We start from the raw sequence: 26,052 nt of genomic DNA on the forward strand, positions 1-26,052 counted from the left end.
ACATTCAGCAAATATTGACACCATAAAGTCATTCATTGCCCAAAAATGCTTCCAGAGGATTGTTCCTTTTTTTTCTTGCATGTGCAGGACTGCAGGCAAAAGACACAACACTGACATCTTTGACAAAAACATTCATGTTCCTAGGCATTGTTTCTGTTCAATCAGTTGGTCCAAGGCAGATCTGTTCATGCCCTCTAGAAGAAACTGACCCAGCACACATACTCTTAAACATCTGTCAAGTTTTGTTATTTCCTTGAACTCTTCATCTTCACATTTAGTGACACTTCTTTTGTAGTTGTAACAGACTGCATGTCCTTTGCGTCCATCTCGTGCACACCTCCCAATTTCTTGCCAATAATCAAGGGCTGTTGAAGGCAGACCCCAATGGACGACTATATCTATGTCTGTGATGTTGACACCCATCCCAAAAGCCACTGTAGATATCAACAACTGGATGCTTGAGTCAGTAATGTCATTGGTGACAAATTGCTGCATAATTTTATTTTTGGTTTCGGAGTCTGTGTTGGCATGAAACATCTGGATTCGTTTCACTATTTCCTCATTTATATCCATTAGTTCTGTTGTAAGCCATAGATAGATTCTATAACACAGATTGATTGATCGTACATACAAAATTATCTTTTTTCCATTCTCAATCACCTTCAAGTGATCCAGGATCCACTTCAGTTCAACTTCAAATGCCTCAGTTGATTTTACCATGGACATGAAGATGTTTGGTCTAAAAAAATATATACCAGGTTTAGTTTATTATAATTATTTCAAAATTGATAGGCATAATACCAGACAGACATGGCACAATAACAGGAAAAGAAAGACAAGAGGCCCAGAAAGCCTGTAACGATCACCTGGTTTATCTATTATTATCTATTAAGTCCCATGGGGTTGGGGAAAGACTCCTGGGTTTATATTTAACATCAGGACTGTTCATCTCTTGATCTTACTTGTTTCAAAAATGCAGTAAGTCCTTTATAGCAATATAGTCAAACTGATCCCTTTTGCCCTACCCTTGAAGACCCTGGGGGGTCAGCCCAATCATTCGTATAAATTTGAATCCCTCCCACCGAGGGATGCTTCCTACCAAATTTGGTTGAATTCTGATCAGCGGTTCAGAAGAAGAAGTCATTTGTGTTGACGGACGGACGCCACAGTATGGCATAAGCTCACCTTGGTCCTTCGGACCAGGTGAGCTAAAAATGAATCGTGCAACAGAAGTATGACTGATCCTCTTGAATGATTTTTATTCAACTTGTCTTATGGCTCGGACCTGTTAAATAGTTGTTTTCCTTAATAGAATTACAGAAATAGGATCTCGACAGTTCACTGAGTAAGTTTACAGCTTGTCTAAATTTAAACACATTTGTTTCACACTGACTGAATTTTTCAAATTGTCTAACAGTCATTGGACTCCCTGTTCAATGCAAAGTAACTAAATTTTAATACTTCAACACATATCAGTTTGATCATGGGCATGTTATTTTAGATATAACATGTAAAGATGGAAAGATAAACTGTTTGCAGTGATCTTCAATGTTATGCTACTTGTAACTCATAATTACCTATTTGGCAACTCTGCCACAACTGCTGTGTTTGTTTTGCTCAATCCAAGCACTTCATAGATGTGTTGAATTTTTTGAGTAGCAGTTGCAGTAAGGACTAGGTTTGGTACATCAAAATAACTCTGAAGCACTGCAACTTTCCTGTAGGTTGGTCGAAAATCTAGACCCCTGTAAAAATATTACACAATTGCAATGCACCAGAAAATCAACCAATACATACAAAGTCATCTAAACTGTCTTGGTTTTGTCTTTTGAATGTATCATATAAGTTTCAACATGATTAATGAGATTAAGCAGAATCTATATTTAGTATTGGTGACCTTATATAGCTTAATTGGCTTTAACATGGAAACACATCATGTTACAGATAATACCAAGATCATGTAATTTACAGGTAACTATTGCTTTTAATTATACAGTTTTCATTTTCATTATTTAACAAAACAAGCATACAAAACATGTTCAATAATAACATGCTACTAACTTGAGTTATATCAAACAACTATATAATTACCATGATGAAATGCAATGCGCTTCATCAAATGCCAGCAGACAGATGATTCTTCAGCCTCATAAAAAGCCTTTTCCACTTCGGCTGTATAGCGGATTCGGGAGATGCAAATATGATGCTAACATCATCAGCAATATCTAAAAGTTAAAAAAAATGAAGTAAATGCATATGAATGATCATACACTGTATATGTATTTCAAAAATGTTTTTTTTAAATAATGCAATGAAAATTAATAGCCAAATAGTAATTCAAACCACTATCTACAGTTTAACATTAACATGGATACATCAAACAAACATTTTTTAAAAAGTTTACAGGGAATAAAGACAATGGAGGCATGTTGATGGATTCAATTTCATTTCAAATTGAGCAGTATCTCAATTTACCTGAGCTGAATTTGTTGCCACTGTGTACGTTTATTTATTCAATGTTGTATATCTAATAACCATCGCTTACCTGCATATTTTGTGTCATCCATTAAAGCAGTGGCTTTCACATTCTTTTTGTGTAATTGATCTACCTGATCAGCCATCAGTGCCTTCAATGGGGAAATCACTATAGATGTATGGTGATGAACCCCTTCAATCTGGAAAAAAAAATGGATAAGTTAAACTGATCATGAACTTCCATAGTGTTCGGTTAATTAAATAATTTTTTAAAATTTCTTCAAAAGCAATTTAATCATTTCATATATTACATATTACTCCAACAATATTCCAAATACTTCGGAAAAAAATGTATCTTCCACAGGGGCTCGATTTCAGGACTATGAGTAACTTTACATTAGTTAACAACCACAACAATACCAGTATGCATACACATCTCAAACCTTTGAAACAATCGTGCTTAATTATGTTTAAATGCATCGATAGATACAATCAATTAATTCTGTTGATTGCATCTTTAATTGTTAAAAGCATGACCAAAACAGACATATTTAGCCAATCACTGATGTTTACAGTTCTAAATGTGTATTGGTTTGAGCAGGATTAAACTACACTATATCAAAAAGTCGAATGATAGTAGTTAAAATTTCAAATACCTACCTCGTCCAGAAGAAGAGGTGGCAACATATAGGTAAAAGATTTCCCATATCCTGTTGGCAGCAAAGCAAAAACATCTTTTCTCTCCAACACACTTCATGTTCACCTGCTGTTCCTTTAACTTGATATTGATGTCATATTTGATTTTGAGTCTTTCAAATGCGTTTTCCAATCGTTGGTCCATTTTATTTTCTCTTCTGACATATCACGGGAAATATCATTAGCATAAGTTTACTACGATTTCCTTATAAGGCAATTGACCTTTCGACCTACGCCAGCGTGAGAACCGGATGTGACGTTCACTTGCGAAGATGGCGGAATATTTGATCTGATATCCTTGTGTGTTGCGCTCGTTTGGGATTTTACCTATTTATTGTCGATGAAGCAGTGTAATTCGCAGGTTTGTTAATAGGATATTGATAATAATTATAAAAATGATCTATATATATATACATTTCTACTTATAATATGCATTATTTGGACATAAAACCGCCCGATGTGATTCACATCGGGCCTTGCTACACTATCGGCAATGGGAGGGACTTCATACCCTGCCGGAGAGCAATGTAGGCAGGGTATGAATATTCGTTCTAGTCATTTGATTGGCTAATCCAAAAGGTCACACTGACTTGACCCCTTATGGGATGTTGTTAGATGTTCATGCAACGTAGTGAGAATGACCATCTAGATTTAAATTAGATTGCTGGGGAGTGGGAACCATATCATTCAAAATTGTGGTTCATCTATAGCCATAGCAGCTTTCAGCCAAATTTCATTGTATTTGGTTTAGGGGTTTTGGAGAAGAAGTAAATATAATGAAGAAAATGTAAATTGTTTACGGACGCACGACGCCGGACAAAGGGGGATTAGAACAGGTCTCTTGAGATTTGTCTCGGGTGACCTAAATTCTTGTCTTTAGAAAAGGGTATACAAATCCAAAAATATTTCACATAACTTTTCAACGTTCATGGAGAGATAATACAAAATGAAAATTATTAACTGCCAACACCAAAAAACAATTATATGAAGAAATTTATTCTTAAATGATCCAAGTAAAAAAATCAATCAATAATCAAGTTAGACGAATTAAGCGAGCAGTAAATCTGAAGGTATTATAACTGAAAATGAAATGTATTCAAGCAATAAATAGAATGAAATTGAATAAATGGTCTCGTTCAAATAGATTGACAAAGAGTTTTACAAGACATTTTGTCTATACCATAAAGAATATTTAATCAATGTAAGCTATCAGACTCACAAAGAGTTGGTATATTATTATTGTTTTAAATGACTCCTGTGAGCTGAATAATTCGCGACCGCTTACCTTGCTTACCTGTCTTCTAAAGTAGAGAAATACTTTTTGAATTTATATGTGATGGGGAAATCAGAAAAAGTGAAAAGAAAAACTGTATGCCGAAAAAATTGCGATCGAGGACTAAATACTTTTGACTTTAACCCAACCGTGCGTCCGTATACAAAATATCCATCCCTGCCCCTACCTGGGGATAAATGTAAACGAAAATACCACGCCTACAACGGGAAAAGACCACCAGAAATAACACCTGAATATTTAATGCCAAATTGGAAAGAAAAATACCACTCAGCCCGGGATAATTTAGACGTTTAAGGCCGAAATATTTTCATCATATCTGATTCTATGTTAGAGAAAGACGAGCCGGCCAGTTACATGTAAGACTCTGTTAGATTGTCGAATAATACTGCAAATTTTATGCACAACTGTATAGCTATATTTAATAATATGCCTCGCAAGGTTTGTGCAGTTTAACTATGAATCTAAATAGAACGATACCTGAGCGTAATGTACAGGTAAGGTGATTGTGAATAAACACATAACAGATAAGCCAGTCAGAAACGTCGAAAAGTACAAGCGGAAGAGATTCCCGAACGGAATACCTAGGGTTACCTATATGGAACCGATGAACACAACAACACGGACTCACTCTGTCCTCATGAATTGTGCATGGCCATTCTTCTTTTAGGAATTCTTCCAGATCAACATTATCATTTCACATCCAAAACAAGGTGCCAGAATATTTCACTGACTGCTTCCTTTTAAAAAAAGTTCCTCATTATTATCCTTAATTTCATAATATCAACCTCCCAAACACACATACGCATTCACCACACGCATGCATATCGCATACATCGGAGGCCGTCCTTAAATGACCCTAGCTGTAGGACATTAAACAAATCAAACCAAACAAAACCAATATCCTCAATTTGATTTCTTCTATAGTAGATGTCAAGGATTAACATATATATTGACAAATAAATGCAACTCCTAATATTCAATAGTATCCACAGACACATGATTTGTTTTATTGTGGCCTTTGTTATTTAATGAGTTATTATTTCTAATTATACACAATTTCTATTATACAGAGTAATGTTTGTTGATTTAGAGAATGGTTGGTTTGGTTTGGTTTATTTTGTTTAACGTCCTATTAACAGCTTTGGTCATTTAAGGAAGGCTTCCCGTGCGTGCGACATGCATGCCTGTGGTGAGTACGTATGTGTGTTTTGGGAGGCTGCGATATGTTCGTGTTAAGTCTCCTTGTGATAGGCCGGAACTTTTGCCGATTTATAGTGCTACCTCACTGAAGCATACTGCCGAATACACCTAACAGGACACCCCAACCGGTCACATTAAACTGACAACGGGCGAATCAGTCGTCCCACTCCTAATATGCTGAGCGCTAAGCAGGAGTAGCAACTACCATTTTAATGACTTTGGTATATGTCGGCCAGGGGACAGAACCCAAAACCTTCCTCACAGGGGCGAACGCTCATCTAAATACCAAAACTGAGGCATTGTCAAGGGATACATTAGGAAGAAGAAAGTTGTTTAGAAATTAAAGATAAAATCCCAAATTTAGTCGCCTTTAACGATAATGCAATGGGGGTAGCAGGTACAATTCTTACGCCCTACCTGCAGGGACAGAGAGAGAATGAATATATTACTTTATTTCTATTGTCATAAAATCACATCGTACCTACGACTTTATATTATACATTTCCAGGATATTTAGAAGTTAGAACGACTGTTCAAAACTTGGTTTGATTGTCTTTAAGCTGAAGCCATTACAATATTGGCTGTTCTCCCAACATGCTTTGAAGTCTACATGTACACGTTTGATGTTCTAGTATCGGAATGATACTCTTTACTCTACTAATTTTATTTATTGAAATTTGCCGAGATACATATTTTAGGCAAATGGCGAAATATGGTTTAATTAAAATATGCTTAGATACATATTTTAGGAAAATGGTGAAAATAAAATGCATGAATTGGAATGACTACGATCTTGTGGAAGAACAATCATGTAATTGTTTTCTGTTTGATTTGAAAAAAATAAAATTTTCATTTTCGTTTAACTTTTCCTTTTATTTTTTTAGAGATTTTCAAGGATTTATGCTACTCCTACCAACGTATATTGGAATTGGATTTCTTGGACTCCCATATATGGTCAAACTTCTTGGCCTCTGGGTAAGTTATACAACTTGTTCATATCAACTAACACTACACTTCTGTAACACGTTCTGGTTTTGGTGCTGGCCGTTTGCTATAATGCATCGTAATCATTTAGCATGTCCTGCTTGAAGCCCAACATATTATGAGTGGGGGGACTGTTTCTCCAGTTATCAGTATAATGCAGCCAGGTGGGGTGTCTTCGGCAGTATGCTTTAGTGAGTTAGCACTATAAATCGGCAACATTTTCGGACTATCACAAGGAGACTTACACGAACACACCGCAGCCTCCCTAAAGACACATACACACTGACCACACACATGCAATGGAAGCCGTCCTTGGATGACATTGGCCGTTGATACGACGTTAATCAATAATAAACCAATCCAAACAATTTGAGAACGAATATTTCTTATGTTTCGTTGACGGTAACACTTTAATTGTGCATGGTTTGGGTCTGGTTTGCATTGTTTACCTTCCTCCCCCGTGTGAGAAATGTCTTCTGGGAGTGTCCTGCAGGTAGGGCGTAAGAATTGTGCCTGCTGCCCCCATTGCATGATCGTAAGAGGCGACTAAACTTGGGATCTTATCTTTTCTCTTCTTTCTTGATAACTTTCTTCTTCCTAATGTCTCCCTTGACAATGCCTCACTTTTGGCCTTTAGTTGAGCGTTCGCCGTTGTGAGGAAGGTTTTGGGTTCTGTCCCCTAGCCGAGACATACCAGAGTCTTTAAAAATGGTAGTTGCTACTCCTGCTTAGCGCTCAGCATTCAAGGAGTGGGACGACTGGTTCGCCCGTTGTCAGTATAATGTGACCGGGTGGGGTGTGCTGCTGGGTGTCTTCGGCAGTATGCTTCAGTGAGATAGCACTTCAAATCGGCAAAAGTTCCGGCCTATCACAAGGAGACTTAATCCAACAAAAACACAAGCAAATTGAAAAAGGATAAAAAATAATTACATTGGAAAACTGAAATCTATTTCATAATGAAAGACACTACCTTATTGTAATTGTTTATTGATTTTCTAAAAGCTGAATGGTAAGCACTGAAGTCCTCAATAAAAGTAGCTTCCTTGTCATATAAGTATCTCCCGATGTTATATGAAGTTTTAAAGGCTACACATTAGAGTGGGTAAGTAAAGAGCTTTACCTTAACACTTTTGACAATATATATAGTGCTTCATATTAAGATTGATAATATTTTCTTATCTGTTAATTTGGTGGGTTTTTTTTTGCTATTTTACCAAAAATTAAATCTTTTTTACATACATTAAATGTCTCATTACAAGTAGCTTGCACCCACATTTGGAAAGCCATAATCAAATTTCGGACTTTATTACATTCCCAAAGTACATGCTGAATTGTTTCTTTTTCTATGAGGCAGCAATCAAACAAATCAGACTGAACCAAATGAATCTTTTTCAAATGAGTGTTTGTATCCAAGACATGATGATTAATTATAAATTGTAACCATTGTAGTTTTAAATTTTTATTTGTGTCAAAAGGCAATCTGTATATTTTTTTCCCATTCCTCAATAGGTTTATTTCCAAATATGGTGTCCCACTTTGCTTGGCCTGTCGGCAATAATTACTTTTATTCATTACTTTATACATATCTGTTGTGCCATTTTTACCTTTAATAATTATATCAATATCCTGTGGTATCAATAGTAATGTAAGTTTAAAAAAAATCCATCCTAATCGTTCAACTGCCAAAATAATACCATTATAATCAATGAAGTTTCATTAAATTCATTCTGTTGAAGAAAGCTGCCATCTTTAAGTAAATCATTTATAACAAGATGCCCATGAGGCCTGTATCGCTCACCTGTTTGGATTAGACCAAATGTCAAAATAATGTTCATATTCAATTTGTTTTATTTGTAAATCTCAAACAATGATATATATGGTGATAGTGTGGGAGTCCGAACTGCTTTAAAGATTACTGAAGTCCAGACTGTCTAAGGTCTGAAAGACCTCAAGAATTGTTTTTAGAACATGCATTCATCACTTTATGACTAGATTTAAAGGAATTACCTCTATTTCCCCAATTGGGCCCCGCCCCTTTGGCCCCTTTGGAGTCAGAGTCACCATTTATGCAAAATCTGTTCCCCTTCCCCCAAGGATGTTTCTGACTAAATTGGGTTCAAATCCATTCATAACTTTATGACAAGTAGCGATTTAAAGGAATTACCTCTATTTCCCCTATTGGGCCCTGCCCCTTTGGCCCCTCGGAGGTCAGTCACCATTTATGCAAAATCTGTTCCCCTTCCCCCAAGGATGTTTCTGACTAAATTGGGTTCAAATCCATTCATAACTTGATGACAAGTAGCGATTTAAAGGAATTACCTCTATTTCCCCTATTGGGCCCTGCCCCTTTGGCCCCTCGGAGGTCAGAGTCACCATTTATGCAAAATCTGTTCCCCTTCCCCCAAGGATGTTCCTGACCGAATTGGGTTCAAATTCAATCATCACTTTAGGACAAGTAGCAATTTTAAGGAATTACCTCGGGGGTCAGAGTCACCATTTATGCAAAATCTTTTCCCCTTCTGCCAAGGACGTTTCTATCCAAATTTGGTCAAAATCCAATCAGAACTTTATGACTGGTAGCGATTTGAAGCAAAGTTGACGGACGATGGACGCTGCGCCATGACATAAGCTCACCGGACCTTCGGTCCAGGTGAGCTAAAAATCACACCTTTATCAAACCATTGCTTATAATATACAGTATTATTACATATTTTTATTAAATCATTATACAAAATTGGTATGATAATATTTGTTCTGGCAATATTTTAATTTCCCCTCTTAATGTATTGAATGCATTTAAAACATCAATCCAAAATTTGTTATGACGTACATTTTTGATATCATATTCAATATATATTTCCTAACGTTAAAAGCTTATTTCTATTATTTTTTGTAAAAGGAAGTGTCTGCCGATTTCAATTTTTAAGACATGTTGATTTTAAGGCCATTTCAAAATGTTGGATATTAACCATTTTAAGCCACCTTCTTCATAACATTTCACAATAATATCTCCTTTGACCTTTGCTATTGGACTTCCCCAAAGGTATTCGTTGAACATATTTTGAATCTCTTTCATAGTAGATTGGTTAGGTGATGGTATTCCTATTGGTAGTAGTAGTGTTTTTATTACGGTTACTCTACCTATCGGAGTTATTTATCGTCTATTCCACTGTTTAATCAGTGCCTTTAATTTTGTATTTTTTTCTTTGAAGTTAGACTGAACTATTTTACTGAGGTCAACATTGAAGTTAATTCCTAAAAGATTAAATAAAATGCGTTAAACCCCATGAAAGCACAAGATTATTGACTAATTTCTCTGAACTGTAATTTTTACTCCCTATCCATTTAACGTGTGTGTTTGTGTAGTTTACTTTGAGTCCCGATATTTCCCAGAAGTATTTAAGATCTTTTAAAGCATACCTAAGTGATGTTTCAGTACCATCTAGAATAAGAGAGTGTCATCAACGAATTGTGATATAAGATGTTCTGTTGTGTCAATTTTATGCCTTTTATGTGTATTTGTTCTTAATTTGATTGCTAATATTTCTGCACAGAGAAGAAAAATATAGGGTGATAATGGATCTCCTTGTCTACAGCCTCTTTCTAGTTTAATGGGTTTAGATAAATTTTGGTTTAGAAAAGAAGAAATATTATTTGTAAAAGTGTTTATCAAATGTTTAATTGAGTCTCCAATTTTGGTAAAGCACCTTCAGACTCTTCCATCTATGAAGAGTGTTTGATTCCACCATATCCGAGAGTAGAAAAGAAGATTTTTGAACTCTTAGTGAATTTGACCCTTTTCAGCCCCGCCCATCAGCCTCTGGGGATCAGTCAGGGCAAACAGGTGCATACCTTTGGATATCCAACAAATCATAGTCAAAAATGTGATTTCCCTAAATAAACTATAGTAAAGTTTACCCCCTCCCCAGGGGCAAACGTGTGACCCCAGTGTCATGAAATTCACAATTTTGGTAGAGCACATTAAGACCCTTCAATCTATGAAGAGCGTTTGATTTCAAATAATCTGAGAGTAGAGAAGATTTTTGAAATTTTAGTCAATTTGACCCTGTTCACCTTTTCAGCCCCGCCCAACAGCCCAAGTGGGTCAGTCAGGGCCAACATGTGCATACCATCACACTGCCATCGTAAGCTGATAATGTTAACCAAACTAGAATGAATTCCAATGAAAATCCAACAAATCATAGTCAAAAATATGACTTCCCTATGTAAACTATAGAAAAGTTTACTCCCTCCCCAGGGTCAAACGCGAGACCCTAGGGTCATGCAATTCACAATTTTGGTAAAGCACCTTCATACCCCTCCATCTATGAAGAGTGTTTGATTCCATCAAATATGAGAGTAGATAAGAAGAACTTTGAAGTTTTAGTCAATTTGACCCTTTTTAGCACCGCCCCTCAGGTCCCTGGGGGTTAGGGATCATATAATTCACAATTTTGGTTGACTTTAGCTATAGAAGCTTCCTCCAAAATTCGATTCAGCAATTTTGAAAAAGTTGAAAATGTAAATTGTTTACAGACGACGGACTAAAGGTGATAAAAATAGGTCCCTTGAGACTTCGTTATAATAAAATACAAACTATACATTCTTATTGACTATATTAATCATTAAGAAGAAAACACGGACTTAAACGGACAATTTTAATCAGATCGAAAGGACAAAATACCAAAATTATTAGTAACAGAGAGCTTAGGAAGATTCCTCTCCAGACAAGATAGTTCGGACGCTGAGAGATAGTAAAGGGGGAAATTCTATTATACACCTTCGTTATGATGATATGACTTAATAACACCGGTACCTTTTCCATTCTTAGTATGGAAGTGCTGGACTTCTTTTATTTGGAGCTTTGAACGAAATTGGAGTTTTGATGTTAACAGGAAGTGTCTCTCGTTTAACAGAAAGGTAAACTATACATCGGTTTGTAAACTTAAGATATAGGCACTCTATAACATGAACGATATATGAACTTTACTTTACATATTGTCGTTACATGTATAATAGTGTTTGGAGGGTCTACTGAGAGTTTATAACTATGATTTACTAAACATATTATTTTAGAACAATATTGGTACACAAAACATATTTTTGTTCGCATTTGAGGCACCACTATCTGTGTCGCCATGCTAAGACCAAAGTGATCCTGTGTATTAAAGCTTTTTACGAAGCATTTAAAGGGAAGACGTCAGTTGCAAGTCCTGACATGGACTTAGTATTACTGTATAACGGGTTATTTTAGCGAGTTTCAATTTTAGCTTACTTTCCCGAATGTTTTTGAAGCATTAATATCATTAAACTCCTAAACTTTTCCATACATTGCCATTGTCGACTTTTTGATCGACATGGGTGAAATACACACCTACACATACTACAGTCTCTCAAAACACGCATACGCACTCATCGCACGCACGAGAGAGCCGTCCTTAAATGACCTTACTGTAATAGGACATAAAACTAATGAAACGGAACACACGTTAAGAGATGTCTATATAACGCCATACAAACCAACTATAGACGGTATAGTAACTGGTCTGGGCTATTTCATTGTCTTATTTTATGATAATGTATTGATCTTTCAATCAACCTTTTACAATTTATTTGCATTCTCCTTCTCTTATATTGGCTCATTTATGAAAACAACATAATTCTAAAACATTTTAATGATAATCGCCAATTTAAACGCTGACAAATTAACTCTTCAACACTGACATTAAATTGCTAAATATCACACTCTCTTATATAACCCTGTATACTGTATGAGGATTGTGGTGAATAGTTTGATCATAAACCATTAAGAAAATGGTTAACCGTTTTGAATTGACTTCAGAACAGGTGAGAGGTTTAGTGATTTCGGAAGAGCAGCGGAGATGAGCATGAAATTGGGACCTCCATGTTTACAACCTCACGCCGGAAAATTCAGGTCAGTGACTTGGTTTATCGTTATGGAATGTGATCGCCGAGATTTAAAAAGCGATAACATCCTCGGTTCAGTGAATTCTTAATCTTGTATTTTTTTGTAAGAGCGTCGGTGTTGCGCAGCGGTACATGCTACGGGTATTTCTGGCTAGGCAATTGGTTGCCGTAGATCGTGAGTTCGACACGTTCAGGGTAAGAGACGTAAGTTGTCTTCCTTCGTAATTGGTGTTTTGTATCTAACTAGTAGCGCAATGTATCCATATGTACTATGTGTTGCTGATCGAAAGGTAAAGATTTCCCTGTTGTAGTTATCTGTGATGTGATTAACTCATGTAAGTGACTTATTTTTTTGTTGTTTTCAGATTGTCTATCGACTTATGCATCATTATACCTTATGGTCTATTTATGCCTGATCTGATTGCCGCTATGAATCTGTTTTTAAAAGACGTAAGTAGGTATTGTTTACGAAATTATTCCCTTTCATGAAGTGACATATATTCAAAGCGTTAGCATTGTGCTTGATGCCCTTTTTGCACGAATTTATCTTTTCTCTTCTGTCTACAGCAATTTTCTCCTAATGTGTAATCTGATCTTTTCTCTTATGTCTACAACACATTCCTCCTCCTGTTAACCTTGACACTCTAACGTTTGGACTTTAGCTTAGAGTAGGCTTCGGAATCCGTCCTCTGGCAGAGACATTGTTGATTCTATAAAATTGGTAGTGTTTTGTGAGTAGGACGACTGGTTCGTCCGTAGTCAGTATAATTTGACCAGGTGGCATTTCATTAAAATAACACTATCCACTCGGCATCAGCTTCGCAATATAACAAAGTTAAACTTTCAAAACCACGCATACACCTGCTAGATGTATGCATTTCGCATACACGGGAGGCACCATATTATGTTATGACGTTAAACACTCGGTAGAGATCGTCCTGAAATGGCTATTGCTGTTGATGAATACTGTAATCGGAACATTTTATAATCGGAGAAATATGATATTCCCTGGCTCTTGCGAGGTGGTACCAGTCAGAACAAATAAGTCGTTTTCTATGATGTCCGGAGATGATGGTGCCATTGACAGTATACCAATATAATCCTTTGCTCTGTTTTCACAGTTCCTGCATCAATACATCGATATAAATGATGCGCTGTCTATAATTGGAATTTCTGGGTTACTATTACCGATCTACATGACAAGGAGAATGAAGCTGCTGTCATATTTAGCAACAATTGGGAATATCACTCTCTTTGTGATAATTATAATATCCTTCCAGTACATCTGCCAAGATCTGCCAGACACCAAAATGCGACCAGCGGCCAAACTCGTCGATTTTCTATCATTTACATCTTTCGTCAATGATGTAATGTTTTCCTATGGTGGAATAGCTTTGGTAAGAAAATAACAAAGAATACCACAAATCCCACCCTTGAGTACAAAAACATACAAAATGTTAAATTGAGTTTTCATGTAATCAATGGTTCAACACAAACCAATTCTATTGACCTTTTTGTCGTGAAATCATCAGACGACTTCCTCGGCAATGAATTAATAAAACCTACATTGCCTTAAATTCTTATGCGTCATATGATCGAGCACTTCTAGGGAACTCGTGAACTGAAATGCTAGCTGTCTATGTCTTTATCATAGTTATTATGAAATGAAAAAAAAATCCGTTTCCCTTCCTTGCAGGCTTTACCAATACGGGAGAGAATGAAGAGTACGAAGCATTTTGACGGCTGGAATGGTGTGCTTGGACTTGCTCTCATGTTTGTTATAAGTTTTCATGTTGGCTGTGGATTTTTTGGGTACCTAAAATTTGGAGAAATTACCCAAGTTAATTATATATTAAATCTGCCACATGATCAATGGTAAGTTGTTAATCGTGGCATTATGCATGAAAGAGAAATCTAAGTTATAGTGATTGGGCACACTTTTAATCTTCCCAAGGGGCAAAGTGGGTTCATGCCGTGGTGCGGAGACGTATAAACAAATGCACCAGTTTCGATATAAGAAAATATTTAATTAATGAATTATGAGACCTGTAGGTGTGAAATATCGTTTTGACCAATTTGTTAAAAAAAACTCTTGATCAAATTTCTTTTATCATCACAATTGCATTCAATGATATCTTTTATATTGGAACAGAAAACAATTCCTAAAACTTTTATTTGACCTTTAATAAAATTAGTGTTAATATTAAAACAATTTTTTTTCGAGTTAGCTTTGGTACCAATCCAAATGGCATTTGTTTTTCAATGTTGAGTTTATTTTGTTTAACGTCCTATTAACAGCCAAGGTCATTGTTTTAGTCCCGAATATTTATCAACTAAATATAAAGCAGACTGAAAAGAGCTCTCAGATCAGTTCAATAGGAAAGTGGTGTCATCTGCATATCATTTAATAATGTTTCCTTTTGTTTAATAGTTATACCATTCATATCTTTGTTATTACTCACCGAGTCACCATTATAGCCAATATTTCAGCACACAATGAGAATATGTAAGTTGAGACCGGGTCCCCCTATCTACAACATCTGCCTACATTAAAAAGAATTAACGATTTCTATTTGGATTGATGATACAAAACTTAAAATTATGGTTCAGGATTTTATCCAAACTGACACGTTTTATCCAAAATTAAAACAAAATTCCATTTGTATAAAGAATCAAATGCCCTTTCCAAATCTACAAACGCTTAAACATGCATTCTGTTTATATATGTGTAACTAATGATATCAAAGTATTCTCGAGTTTTCTCACCAATAATTATTCCTTTTAAAAACCCTGTTTGGTTTTCATAGATTAAAGCAGAAAATGTAAGTTGTGATCTATTGGCAAGACAATCATATATCAATTCATAAGTGGTATTTAAGAGTGACATTGATCTCCAATTTTTACGCCATTTCTATGTTTATTTCCTAGCAATCAAAGTTAATGATTTTGTGTAATTAACAATGATTTATAGAATGGAAGAATTTTTTATAGAGTTAAAAATGAACGTCATAATATCAATGCTTCAGTTTGAAAACCATCAGGGCCTTGAATTTATTCACTATTAAATCCTTTTAAAGCTGAGCTTACATCTATCATTGCAATACCACACTGAAGCTCATCCCTTTTGTCTTAAGATAATTTCGGGACCATACAGTCCTTTAAAAGGATATTCAAATCATTATCATTCAGATTCTCATTTCTGTCCGGCCGTCTGCCAACAACTTTATTTTTAAAAGTTTTGATAGTCTCTCTCAAAGCTACATAATGTTGAATTGAATGATTAGGGAAGATACTCCAAAAAAATCACAAAATTCTTTTAAAAATTAGAATATCATCGGCAGTATACTAACTGGTTTAGTATTTCGGTATAAACTTTCCTATTTCGTTAAAGTTTTGTGACAAGCTGCGTTCTTAGTTTAGTAATTTAGTTTCGTAATAAGTTATAAGGCAAGTGCATCTTGGATTAAATTTGGTTGTATAGACAAGAGAACCAACTTTGATGTCTCGAAAAAATGTATCGATGAGTGGTCTCTAGGTATGAAAAAATCTCTTCAGCCGACTCCTGTGGGAAATTAACATATCTGCCGTTCGAACGAAGGAATGCCCTTTATAAACACGCCATCAGAAGAAACAACACTTGTAGAACTGTTGGAGTATGCTGAGTCGGTACTCATTATCTTTTCAGGATATACAAATCTTTGAAGATGCTTTCCTTTCTCACTTTGTACTTTACCATCGGGACGACGGTTTTCATCGTAACAGAACTCGTGTGGGGATATTTAAAGGACAAATTCAGTATGGAACTCATTCAGAATTACGGAGAATACTTCTGTCGATTCTTTCTGCTGATTGTTTCTTGTATGTATACTAATTAATTAGAGACAGACAATTTGAAAGTATAAAACATATATAAACATAACTATATTACAAAGAATAAAATACATCAGATCATGTTTGTAATTAATATTGATAAAAGTTCAGGTCAGGACCTATAGACATCTTCTTCCACCGTCTGCCGTCTGCCGTTTGCCGTGCGTAAACTTTTCCACGTTTCAAGCCTCTCGTATTCCGACGGTTGGATTGGGCTGAAACCTGAGAAAGTCCTGACAAAGTGTTGTTATCTTTGGAGTCGTTCAGAAATGCAAGATGGCCGCCATATTGGAAACACATTTTTAACTTCTGCACTTCCACTGATGCCATTGAGTTGGAAATTGGTGAGGATGTTACAGAATTGGTTCAACAAAGTGTCGTTATTTTTTAGCCTCGTACAAACTATGAAATGGCAGCAACGGCGGCCATTTTGTAACATGATTGCGCAATCATGATTTTCCTGAATAAAACCTGTTTAAAACTTCTTACTTTCCAACAGTTGGACTCGGCTCTATGTTACCTGAAATGATCCTGAGATAGTCCTGATCAAGTGTTATTTTTCGGGTCAGTCTGAAATCTAAGATGGCTGCAATGGTCAACAGTGCCACTATACCTACTACAATAGAAGAAGGCACTTTAGAGAGTCAGATGACCGTTAAGACCAATGGACCTCCTGTTTCTCAAACGAATAGGATCTACAATACCTCATTACAAAAAAATCATATCATAACGTGTCATTAACATTGCAACAATTAATTACAACACTTTATGAAATATGTCCACAATACCAACACAGCCAACGTTCTATACACAGGGGATGTTTAAAAAATCTATTTTTTTTCAGTTGGTTGGTTGTTCCCTATATAGGTATCATTTGGATTATCGTGATTCTGAATGTTTATGAGAAAAGTTCCAGTTATCATTATGCAAAGCTAACACTGATTTTTAGCAGAGTTGTTTTATAATGAATCACTTGGTGGGAATATCGATGAAGGTCCGTGAACAAGATATATACAGGGTATAAAAAACAAAAGAAAATGCTTCGTGGCACAACAAAGCTACTGAGAGAATTAAAGGATGCGCACTGGAACAGTATGCGGGCATAATTAGAATAGGCATAAAGCGGAGAGGTGGACGATGTTTAAAGTGTAACTGATGTTCAATTTTGGTTTGGTTTGTATTGTTTAACGTCCTTTCAACAGCTACGGTCATATTCAAATCGAATGCAGAATCGCAATATGACACATAAGTCGATGTAACTACTCCGTAACACATTGCATAGAAGGGGACCTACTATGCGAGAGAAAAGGTGTTTGTAATCATAATAGAATACGTGTACTTTGCCATTAGTTTGTGCAATCAACTTTTTACATTAAGATAGTATACTACAAGTCGTTTGGCGTCACGTATACATGTTAGGTTCATTTTAGATTTCCGATCTTTTACGAAAACACGTCTAAAGGATATTCTGACTTTGATTCGGTAGGGATCGTAAATAAAAAACATCAGCGAAAGATGGGAATATTGCGGCTTTAATGATGTTTCGTTTACACTCATTTCGCTCAACATTTCTCGGCCCTAACAAAATACCAATACTTCATAATGTGTAATGAAAACCCCCGTCCTGAAATAATAATAGCTGTTGATAAGACGTTAGAGGATACAAATGCTTCTCTGAAGAATTTGGTCAAAACTCATCCAGTTCTTTATATTTTACAGCGATTTAAAGGAAAAATTGACGCTCCGTGCAATGGCATAAGTCAAGTTGCTTTAAAATAATATCATACCTATTGATTTATTTTTCATTTTTCAGGTGCATTCACAATTTTGGTCCCGGAATTGGAACTGCTTATTTCATTGACAGGCTGTTTTGGACCAGTTTATTTAACATTTGTCGCTCCTATGATCATCACGTTACTGACACTGTATGCCGAGGAGGAACCATCATTACTCGTTAAGAGATTTAAAAGAAAAGTATCACAGATGTTTTACGTAATGCTATTAATATTTGGGATATACTCCGCGATTGCAGGATTCATCGTCGCTCTATATACAACAATTTTTCATATTGTACTGTAAGATCAGTATGCCTAAGATCAAACTCGCATCATTTTGATAAAGGGCATTGCTGATTATCATATTAACGTAGCCGATTTTTTTTACACAGATACAAATCAATATCAATCCTTATTCAAGGGTGATATTTTTTCTGTGAATACTTTAACGGTAACTGGTATTGTACACACAATAACTTTAATATTCTAAGTTAAAATTCCTTGTATAAAAGATTTACTTTCCATTTATCACCCTGTTCCTTTAAATCAGCAGTTATGGAAGATGAACTCGAATGGGGATAAAGTCATTCAGAACTACCTTTATCCATTTATTCTACAGATTCTCTGTTGTAGACTTACCAGTAAACAAGAGATTCCAGACGGATCTTGTCACCAACCCAACTATTACAAATTATGGTTTCATTACAGACCAATTGATATATATGTTGTCAGTTTGCTGTTCGGTTGGCTGATTTTGTATATGCAACCCATTTGTTTCACTGATGAGATATTCACTCATTATAGTTTGAATACATACTTAAAGGCATATTTTATATTTAAAGAGGAATGCGTTTGTAAAATAGGTATTTGTTTATGTCTAGATTATTTATTGAGCAAACGGCTCCAGTTCTTGAAAAGTTTTGTTTTAAGGTAAAACGTTTGAAAAATGGCGTTCTGAGCGAGGAATTCGGCGATGTTTTCACGGATTATTGTGTTTTGGATGTAACAATTCATATTGAGTGGCACGGTAGGTTAAAGATGAATGTTTTCTGATGACGGTCGCATATAGTGTGCGCCGTGTCAGTTTGAATAAAAGTGTTTTTCAGTCGATTGAAGTGTGGTGGTCTGCTGTTTCGCTTGTGACAGATTACACATACCACTGTAATATCATTTTTTTTTTTTGTAAAATCGCATTTTCTATGCAAGCGCCTGTGGTCACGGTAGGGCACAAAACGCTTTGTGTTGTAATGGTTTGGTTTTGGTTTGGTTTGGTTTATTTTGTTTAACGTCCTATTAACAGCTAAGGTCATTTAAGGACGGCCTCCCGTGCGAGTGACATGCATGCGTGTGGTGAGTGCATATGTGTGGTTTGGGAAGCTGCGGTATGTTCGTGTAGTCTCCATGTGATAGGCCGAAACTTTCGCCGATTTATAGTGCTACCTAACTGGAGCATATTGCCGAAAACACCCAGCAGGGCACCCCACCCGGTCACATTATACTGACAACGGGCGAACCAGTCGTCCCACTCCCAATATGCTGAGCGCTAAGCAGGAGTAGCAACTACCATTTTTTGAAGTTTTGGTTTGATGTGTTAAACGACCTACCAACAGCTAAGGTCATTTAAGGACGGTCTCCCGTACCTATTTTTAGTCTCTTCAAAATTACCCAAATGGTAGACTCGAAATAAAATACCCGATTCTTCAGAGATCACTTTTAGTCGCCTTTTACGGTCAACATTCTTGACGATGACTAACAAGCCTGCTATTCTGACTTTCAAGGTTTCAAAAGCGATACAAATCCCCTTGCAATGAACAACGCATTTGTATTTGGAAAAAACTTGTTCTTGTTTAATATTATTACGTAAGAAGACAACTATAAAATGTCTGCAAGACAAATGCTCCCTGCAGCGAGTGTGACCTTGGCCTTCACCTTGTATCTCTGAAACACAGCGATATCCAAGTAAACTCATACTTGTCACTTGACCTTTGTGTCAAGTTTGACCAAAATCTGTCAAGAAATGGTTAATTCACTCATCAAGTTTACAGAAATTCTGTCGGGAAATTAACTCGTGTGAGCGCTGATTACGCTGATGAGTTTGAAACTAAGGGCAATAACTCTGTCAATATGTTGACTGCATGCTATTTGAGTGGGAAAAAAACTAAACTCATTTGAGATGTTGCCATAGTAAACTTGTGTAACAAATTTGACGAAATTCTCCTGAGAAATACACTCGTGAGAGCGCGGACAAAAATGTTCAACACATATGTAAGCGGGTTGTTATCAGTGACAACTTCAAAAGTATTACCATAGAGATAATCATGAAGCTTGTCGGTCACGGCCCACTTAAGTGCGAGAAATTCTAGCTTGTGTGCTGGATAGTTACGTTCACTGGGTCGTAAACCCCGACTAGCATATCCGATTACTTTCTCCTGTCCATCCTGCTCCTGATATAAAACTGCCCCTAAGCCTAGCATGCATCAGTGTGCAGTATGAAGGGTTTGGTATAATCTGCATATGCCAGCACAGGTGGGTTGATCAGTTTTTCTTTCACTGCCTCAAAAGCTTGCTGTTGTGGATCTCCCCAGACCCATTTAGCTTTTGTCGAGGTTTTTTTTTAGACTTAGACTTTGTAGTCTGAGCAGCCTTAGACTTTATCATTAAGTCGTGACCCTGTAGCAGTGTATTGAGGGGTTGTACTACCTTTGCGTAATCCTTTAGGAACCGCCTGTAGTAACCAGAGAACCCCAAAAACTGACGCAGCTCCTTTACATTTGTTGGCACCGGTCAATCTTTCACGGCAGATACCTTCTCAGGATCTGTCGCGATTCCCCCTGCTGATACCACATGCCCGGGATATGTAACAGATGATTTGAAAAACTCACACTTGGATGGTTTCAGTTTTAAGCCGAGTCTGGAAAATACAGCCTCTAACCTATTTAGGTGTTCATCAAAGGTTTTGGCAAATATGAGAATGTCATCTTAGAATATGAGACATTCTCGAAGGTGCATATCCCCCATGTATTGTTCCATTATCTCCAATTTATAAATTGGGGAACCTTAGGTACGGTCAGTGTATGGCCCTGGAATTTACTAACACCGGTTTGGTTTAGAAATGACACAGACTTTTCCCCATCCACTAGTAAACCGAGGGAATAAGTATCGGTGTCCCTATCGAATGAATCTTACTGAATTTATAATCCTTTAATGACAGCTATTTGAAGCTTTATGGAGTGAATTGGAAACGCCAGGGTGACGGACAATGCCCATTATTATTGTAGGAGTACGTATGTATCCTCAGTACGCTTTTAACAAGTCACATAATGTTTAACTGTAGCGTTATACAATGTACTAATACTCAGTGTTGGAAAAAAACTGGCAATAAGCAGGGATAACTCTGGCTCTTAAAACCTATGGGAGATTTTATGAGATTAGCAAAATTTCTATGAGATTTTTCTGTATAAAGAGGTACAGTTTTGAATTTTTAATGAAATTTTTTTGAAAAACATGGGTAAAAATCCCCAAATCTCTGCCCAAAGTGATCCCTGAATAAGGGAAGGTCTCTTTTCTCGAAGTGCAGGCACTGCTTAAAATTCATGGATATGAAATCAACAGACGTTCGTTAATTGCATCGTTCTGGTTATAAAGTTAAGCTGTTGATACTAGTTCAGCTCAGGTCATGATGTTTCTTTTATCCTGTAAAATGGTGTTATGGTATCTGGTTATGAATGGAAATATATATGCCAAGTCAACCAAGAAACGGAGTTATACGACGGGAGTTAAATTTCATGCATAATAACATTGAATTGTCGCAACATAAATTGTTTAAAAAAAATTTAACTCAAAAACGTGTCTGTCTGGGCTTAGTCAAGCGTAACAAACGACAATAACATGCAACAAAGATTCATGTGTTCCATACATGAAAAGTTTTAACTCCGACTTCAGTGATGCATTAGAGTTTACTTTCAACAGTTAAGCAGTATTTTTACGTTGATATTAAAACATGAAAAACAAATCTGTTGATTTTAAACAAGTACTTTCTTTAAAAACAATCTGTGCTTACACAAAAATGAAATTCGATACTCCTCATGAACAATTCATGCCGACTCAAAAGTAGAAATGATATTTTGTTTTTGATTACATTAAGTGGCAACAAACCAACCTCGCAGGTCAGATTTAATCCCAAATTAGATCAAATACGATATATATATTATATTCAATTAACAAGTGATTTATTTGTGAAAAGAACATAACTTCGAAATCTGTTTTTAAAGTAATCAGATGCTTTCCCCTCTACTAAAGAAATTAAAGGTAGTTAGTTACAAACACTTACCAGCCCATCAACACTACCATTGTCAATAGGGCCTTGCGAGTAGCAATACGCAAATGAAACATGAAACAAACGAAAACATGTACAAATGTTAACATATATTGGTACACATGTATAATTTATAATGAAAAGTGGCTTTTTGATAGTTGAAAATTTTGTTAATGTTAACAGTTCTGAAAAGTCTGCAAGTGAGCGTAAGAATTGTACCTGCTGCCCACGTTGCATGATCGTAAGAGGCGACTAAATTTGGGATCTTAACTTTTCTGTTTCACTTTTGGCCTTTGAGGCCGATGTATACCAGTCTTTAGAAATAGCGAATGCTACTCCTGCTTAGCGCTCAGCATTTTGGGATTTAGACTACGGTTTGGTCCGTTGTCGGTAAGACGTGACAGGGTTGGGGGTGAACTTGTGCGTCTTAGGTAGTATGCTTTAGTGAGGTAGCACCATAAATCGGCAATGCTTTCGGACTGTCACAACGAGACTTCAGGTTGATCACGACATTTGTACTCATATTCAACCAACATAAATATTCAATTTTATCAAATATAAAAAACGGAATCCTAAAAGAATTATGATGGTTATGCTAACTAGTTTCAATATAAATGACTGGTGTTAATCCTGCCCTGCAGGTATGGCGTAATAATTGTACCTGCTTTTCCCATTGCATGATCGTAAGAAGCGACTAAATTTTAGATCTTATCTTTTCTTTCTTAACAACTTTCTTCTTCCTAATGTCTCCCTTGACAATGCCTCAGTTTTGGCCTTTAGTTGAGCGTTCGCCCCGATGAGGAAGGCTTTGGATTCTGTTCCCTGGCCGAGACATACCAGAGTCTTTGAAAAATGGTATTTGCTACTCCTGCTTAGTGCTCAGCATATAAGTAGTGGGACGATTGGTTCGCCCGTTGTCAGTTTAATGTGACCGGGTGGGGTGTCCTGCTGGGTATCTTAGACAGTATTCTTCAGAAAGGTAGTACTATAAATCGACAAATGTCCCAGCCTATCACAAGGAGACAACACCTTCCCTAAACACACACACGCAATCACTACACCCATGCATATCGCACACGGAGGCCGTCCTGAAAAGACCTTAACAGTTAGCTGTTGATAGGACGTTAAACAAATAAAACGAAACCAAAACAAACTGGTGTTATTCAGTAATTGATCAGACTTAAGTATGAAAATTTGAGAAAAGTTGACTGGCCAACGGACGTTTGTTCTGAATGGCAACGCACGTGTACAGGTAACTGGGTCGTCTGTGTGAAGACACACCTGGGATACGTCTACACGGGTTAGCCACACGCTCACCTACAGAGACCGGACAGAAGTATTCAGACAAAATGACGTTGCGTTATAACGTGCGGTATAGTGTTGCCTAAATTAAAACCGCCATATCTGAAAAACCTGTTTGTTTTACTTACTTAATATTTGGTAATATTGCCCTTTGCTTTCCTGACTTCCTTCAGACGGTCTGGGATTGTGTTATATAAACTCTGGATGTATTCCGTGTCCAACGATCGCCACACATCCGTGATAGCCTCGTACAGTTGGTTTTTATTGTTGATGTTGTGTACCATCGATTTAAGTTTTATTTTAATCTTCAGCCACACATTTTCAATTATATTTAAATCTGGGCTCTGTGGAGGCCATTCTAATGTTGAAATATTGTTGTTTTCAAAATATTCCGACACCACACGGGCCTTGTGAACGGGGGCATTGTCTTGTTGAAACACATACCTGTCATTTGCAAAGTGTCTGGCAATTACCGGCCAGAGATTATCTTCTAAAATTTGGATATATTTTACAGCATTAATAGTACCGTCAACACAACATATGGTTCCAACTCCATTGTAAGTAATGCACCCCCAAATCATCACCGAAAGTTTCCTTTGTGACCTGGGACAGACACAATCCGGGCGGTACCCCTCGTCCTTTTTTCGCCATACAAAAATCCTGTTGTCATTACCAACAACAATCTGGCTCTCATCGGAAAATATAACACCTTTCCAATAATTATCCACTGTCAAATTTCTTTTTTCGTAACAAAAAGATACTCTTTTCCTCAGGTTAACCTCTCGAACGACCATAGTTTTCTTTGTAATTCGTCTAGCGTAGCCCTCAGACTTTAAAAACCTGTCAATAGTTTTGGAACTAACCGGAGCATCATTTACAATGGTCCTAGAATTATTTACTTTGCTGGTTATTTCGGCTAAAGAATTTCTTCTGTTTTTCCGGACACAAAGAATAACGCGACGCTTCTCACGTTCGTCCAGAAATGGCGTCCTTCCGCATCGAGGGTTATTAACAACTGTTCCACGGGTTACATAACGTTTCCAAACATCTGAAATGGTAGATTTCGAGACACTTAAAACATCCGCAACCACTGATTGCTTGGTTCCTGCCTTAATCAATTTGATGATAGCTTCCTTTTCACCAACCGTCAGTTCAACACTTCGCCGACCCATCTTTCTTTAGCAGACTGTCAGAAAACATCAGCAGATGTCACGTACGTTTAGTGACGTAGATGACGTCAACAGTGACGTCACCTTCCCGCTGGTGTACGGTAATAAGCGAACAAGTAACCTATTAAGATTTTATCCGGTTTTTTGTGCGCCTCACGGTAGTCGACGGCGCTTAAGATTAGCCATTTGTCCGAATACTTCTGTCCGATCTCAATGGCAACGCACGTGTACAGGTAACTGGGTCGTCTGTGTGAAGACACACCTGGGATACGTCTACACGGGTTAGCCACACGCTCACCTATGTCTGGTAAACTTAAACGCAAATAGAAGGTTTAGACATATTTTACTGTTACAGAAAACTACCTCTTGCAGATAATTATTGCAATCCAATTAGATTGAATTATTTTGAGGCTGGTTCGGCAATATTAGACGTAATGAAATACAAAATTACGTAATACCTGCATGACCATATTCCAGTGCGTAATTATTATTGTAATGTTTTCGTCATAACATTATGGCTGTGTTAGCTGTATTGTAGATATCGTTTTGATTTGTGTTGGTGCAATTATGCGTTTATAACGTATTACTTATTGAAGCGCGAGGACCAGCCTCAGTGCATCGTGTGCAATGAACCATTTACCATTAAACATTTTCTATTGGATTGCGTTGATCTACAACTTTCAAGAGTTTTTACAACAGCATGGCAAGTCTGAAGATTCTGTTCGAGTCTGTTAGTATATACAAAAACTATCTGAAAGTTATTGGTCTTTATCACAAAATTTGACTAACCATAGCCACTTTTTATTTTAAACTGATCGTGAGTGTATCAATGCTTCGTTTTTAGGTCATCTGACCCAAAGAGTTAGGATGACCTACAGTCATGTTTCGTCCGTTGTCGTGCGTGAATTTTCATTTAAACAACTTGTTCTCAATAACCAGACACACTTGGTAGCCCTTCACCCCAGCATGTTACAGAATCAATATCCAGTCCCTGGGCCTCTTGGTTATTGAGAAATCGTTTGAAGATTTCATCCTTTTCGATCC

At 36.7% G+C, this 26,052-nt stretch overlaps 1 protein-coding gene across 1 annotated transcript in view; it reads left to right on the forward strand.

Annotated features, from left to right (window-relative positions):
- Positions 1 to 26,052, forward strand: part of LOC117343951 (proton-coupled amino acid transporter 4-like) — a 55,387-nt gene that overhangs the window by 9,507 nt on the left and 19,828 nt on the right. The window contains exons 2-8 of the mRNA XM_033906518.1: positions 6,550 to 6,640; positions 11,481 to 11,569; positions 12,492 to 12,584; positions 12,943 to 13,027; positions 13,699 to 13,974; positions 14,274 to 14,452; positions 16,263 to 16,435. Of these exons, the coding sequence (XP_033762409.1) occupies positions 6,550 to 6,640; positions 11,481 to 11,569; positions 12,492 to 12,584; positions 12,943 to 13,027; positions 13,699 to 13,974; positions 14,274 to 14,452; positions 16,263 to 16,435 (986 nt within the window). The remainder of the gene's footprint in view (positions 1 to 6,549; positions 6,641 to 11,480; positions 11,570 to 12,491; positions 12,585 to 12,942; positions 13,028 to 13,698; positions 13,975 to 14,273; positions 14,453 to 16,262; positions 16,436 to 26,052) is intronic.

The sequence above is a fragment of the Pecten maximus genome, chromosome 15 (genome assembly GCF_902652985.1).
Source record: "Pecten maximus chromosome 15, xPecMax1.1, whole genome shotgun sequence".
In the NCBI taxonomy this organism is placed as follows: domain Eukaryota; kingdom Metazoa; phylum Mollusca; class Bivalvia; order Pectinida; family Pectinidae; genus Pecten; species Pecten maximus.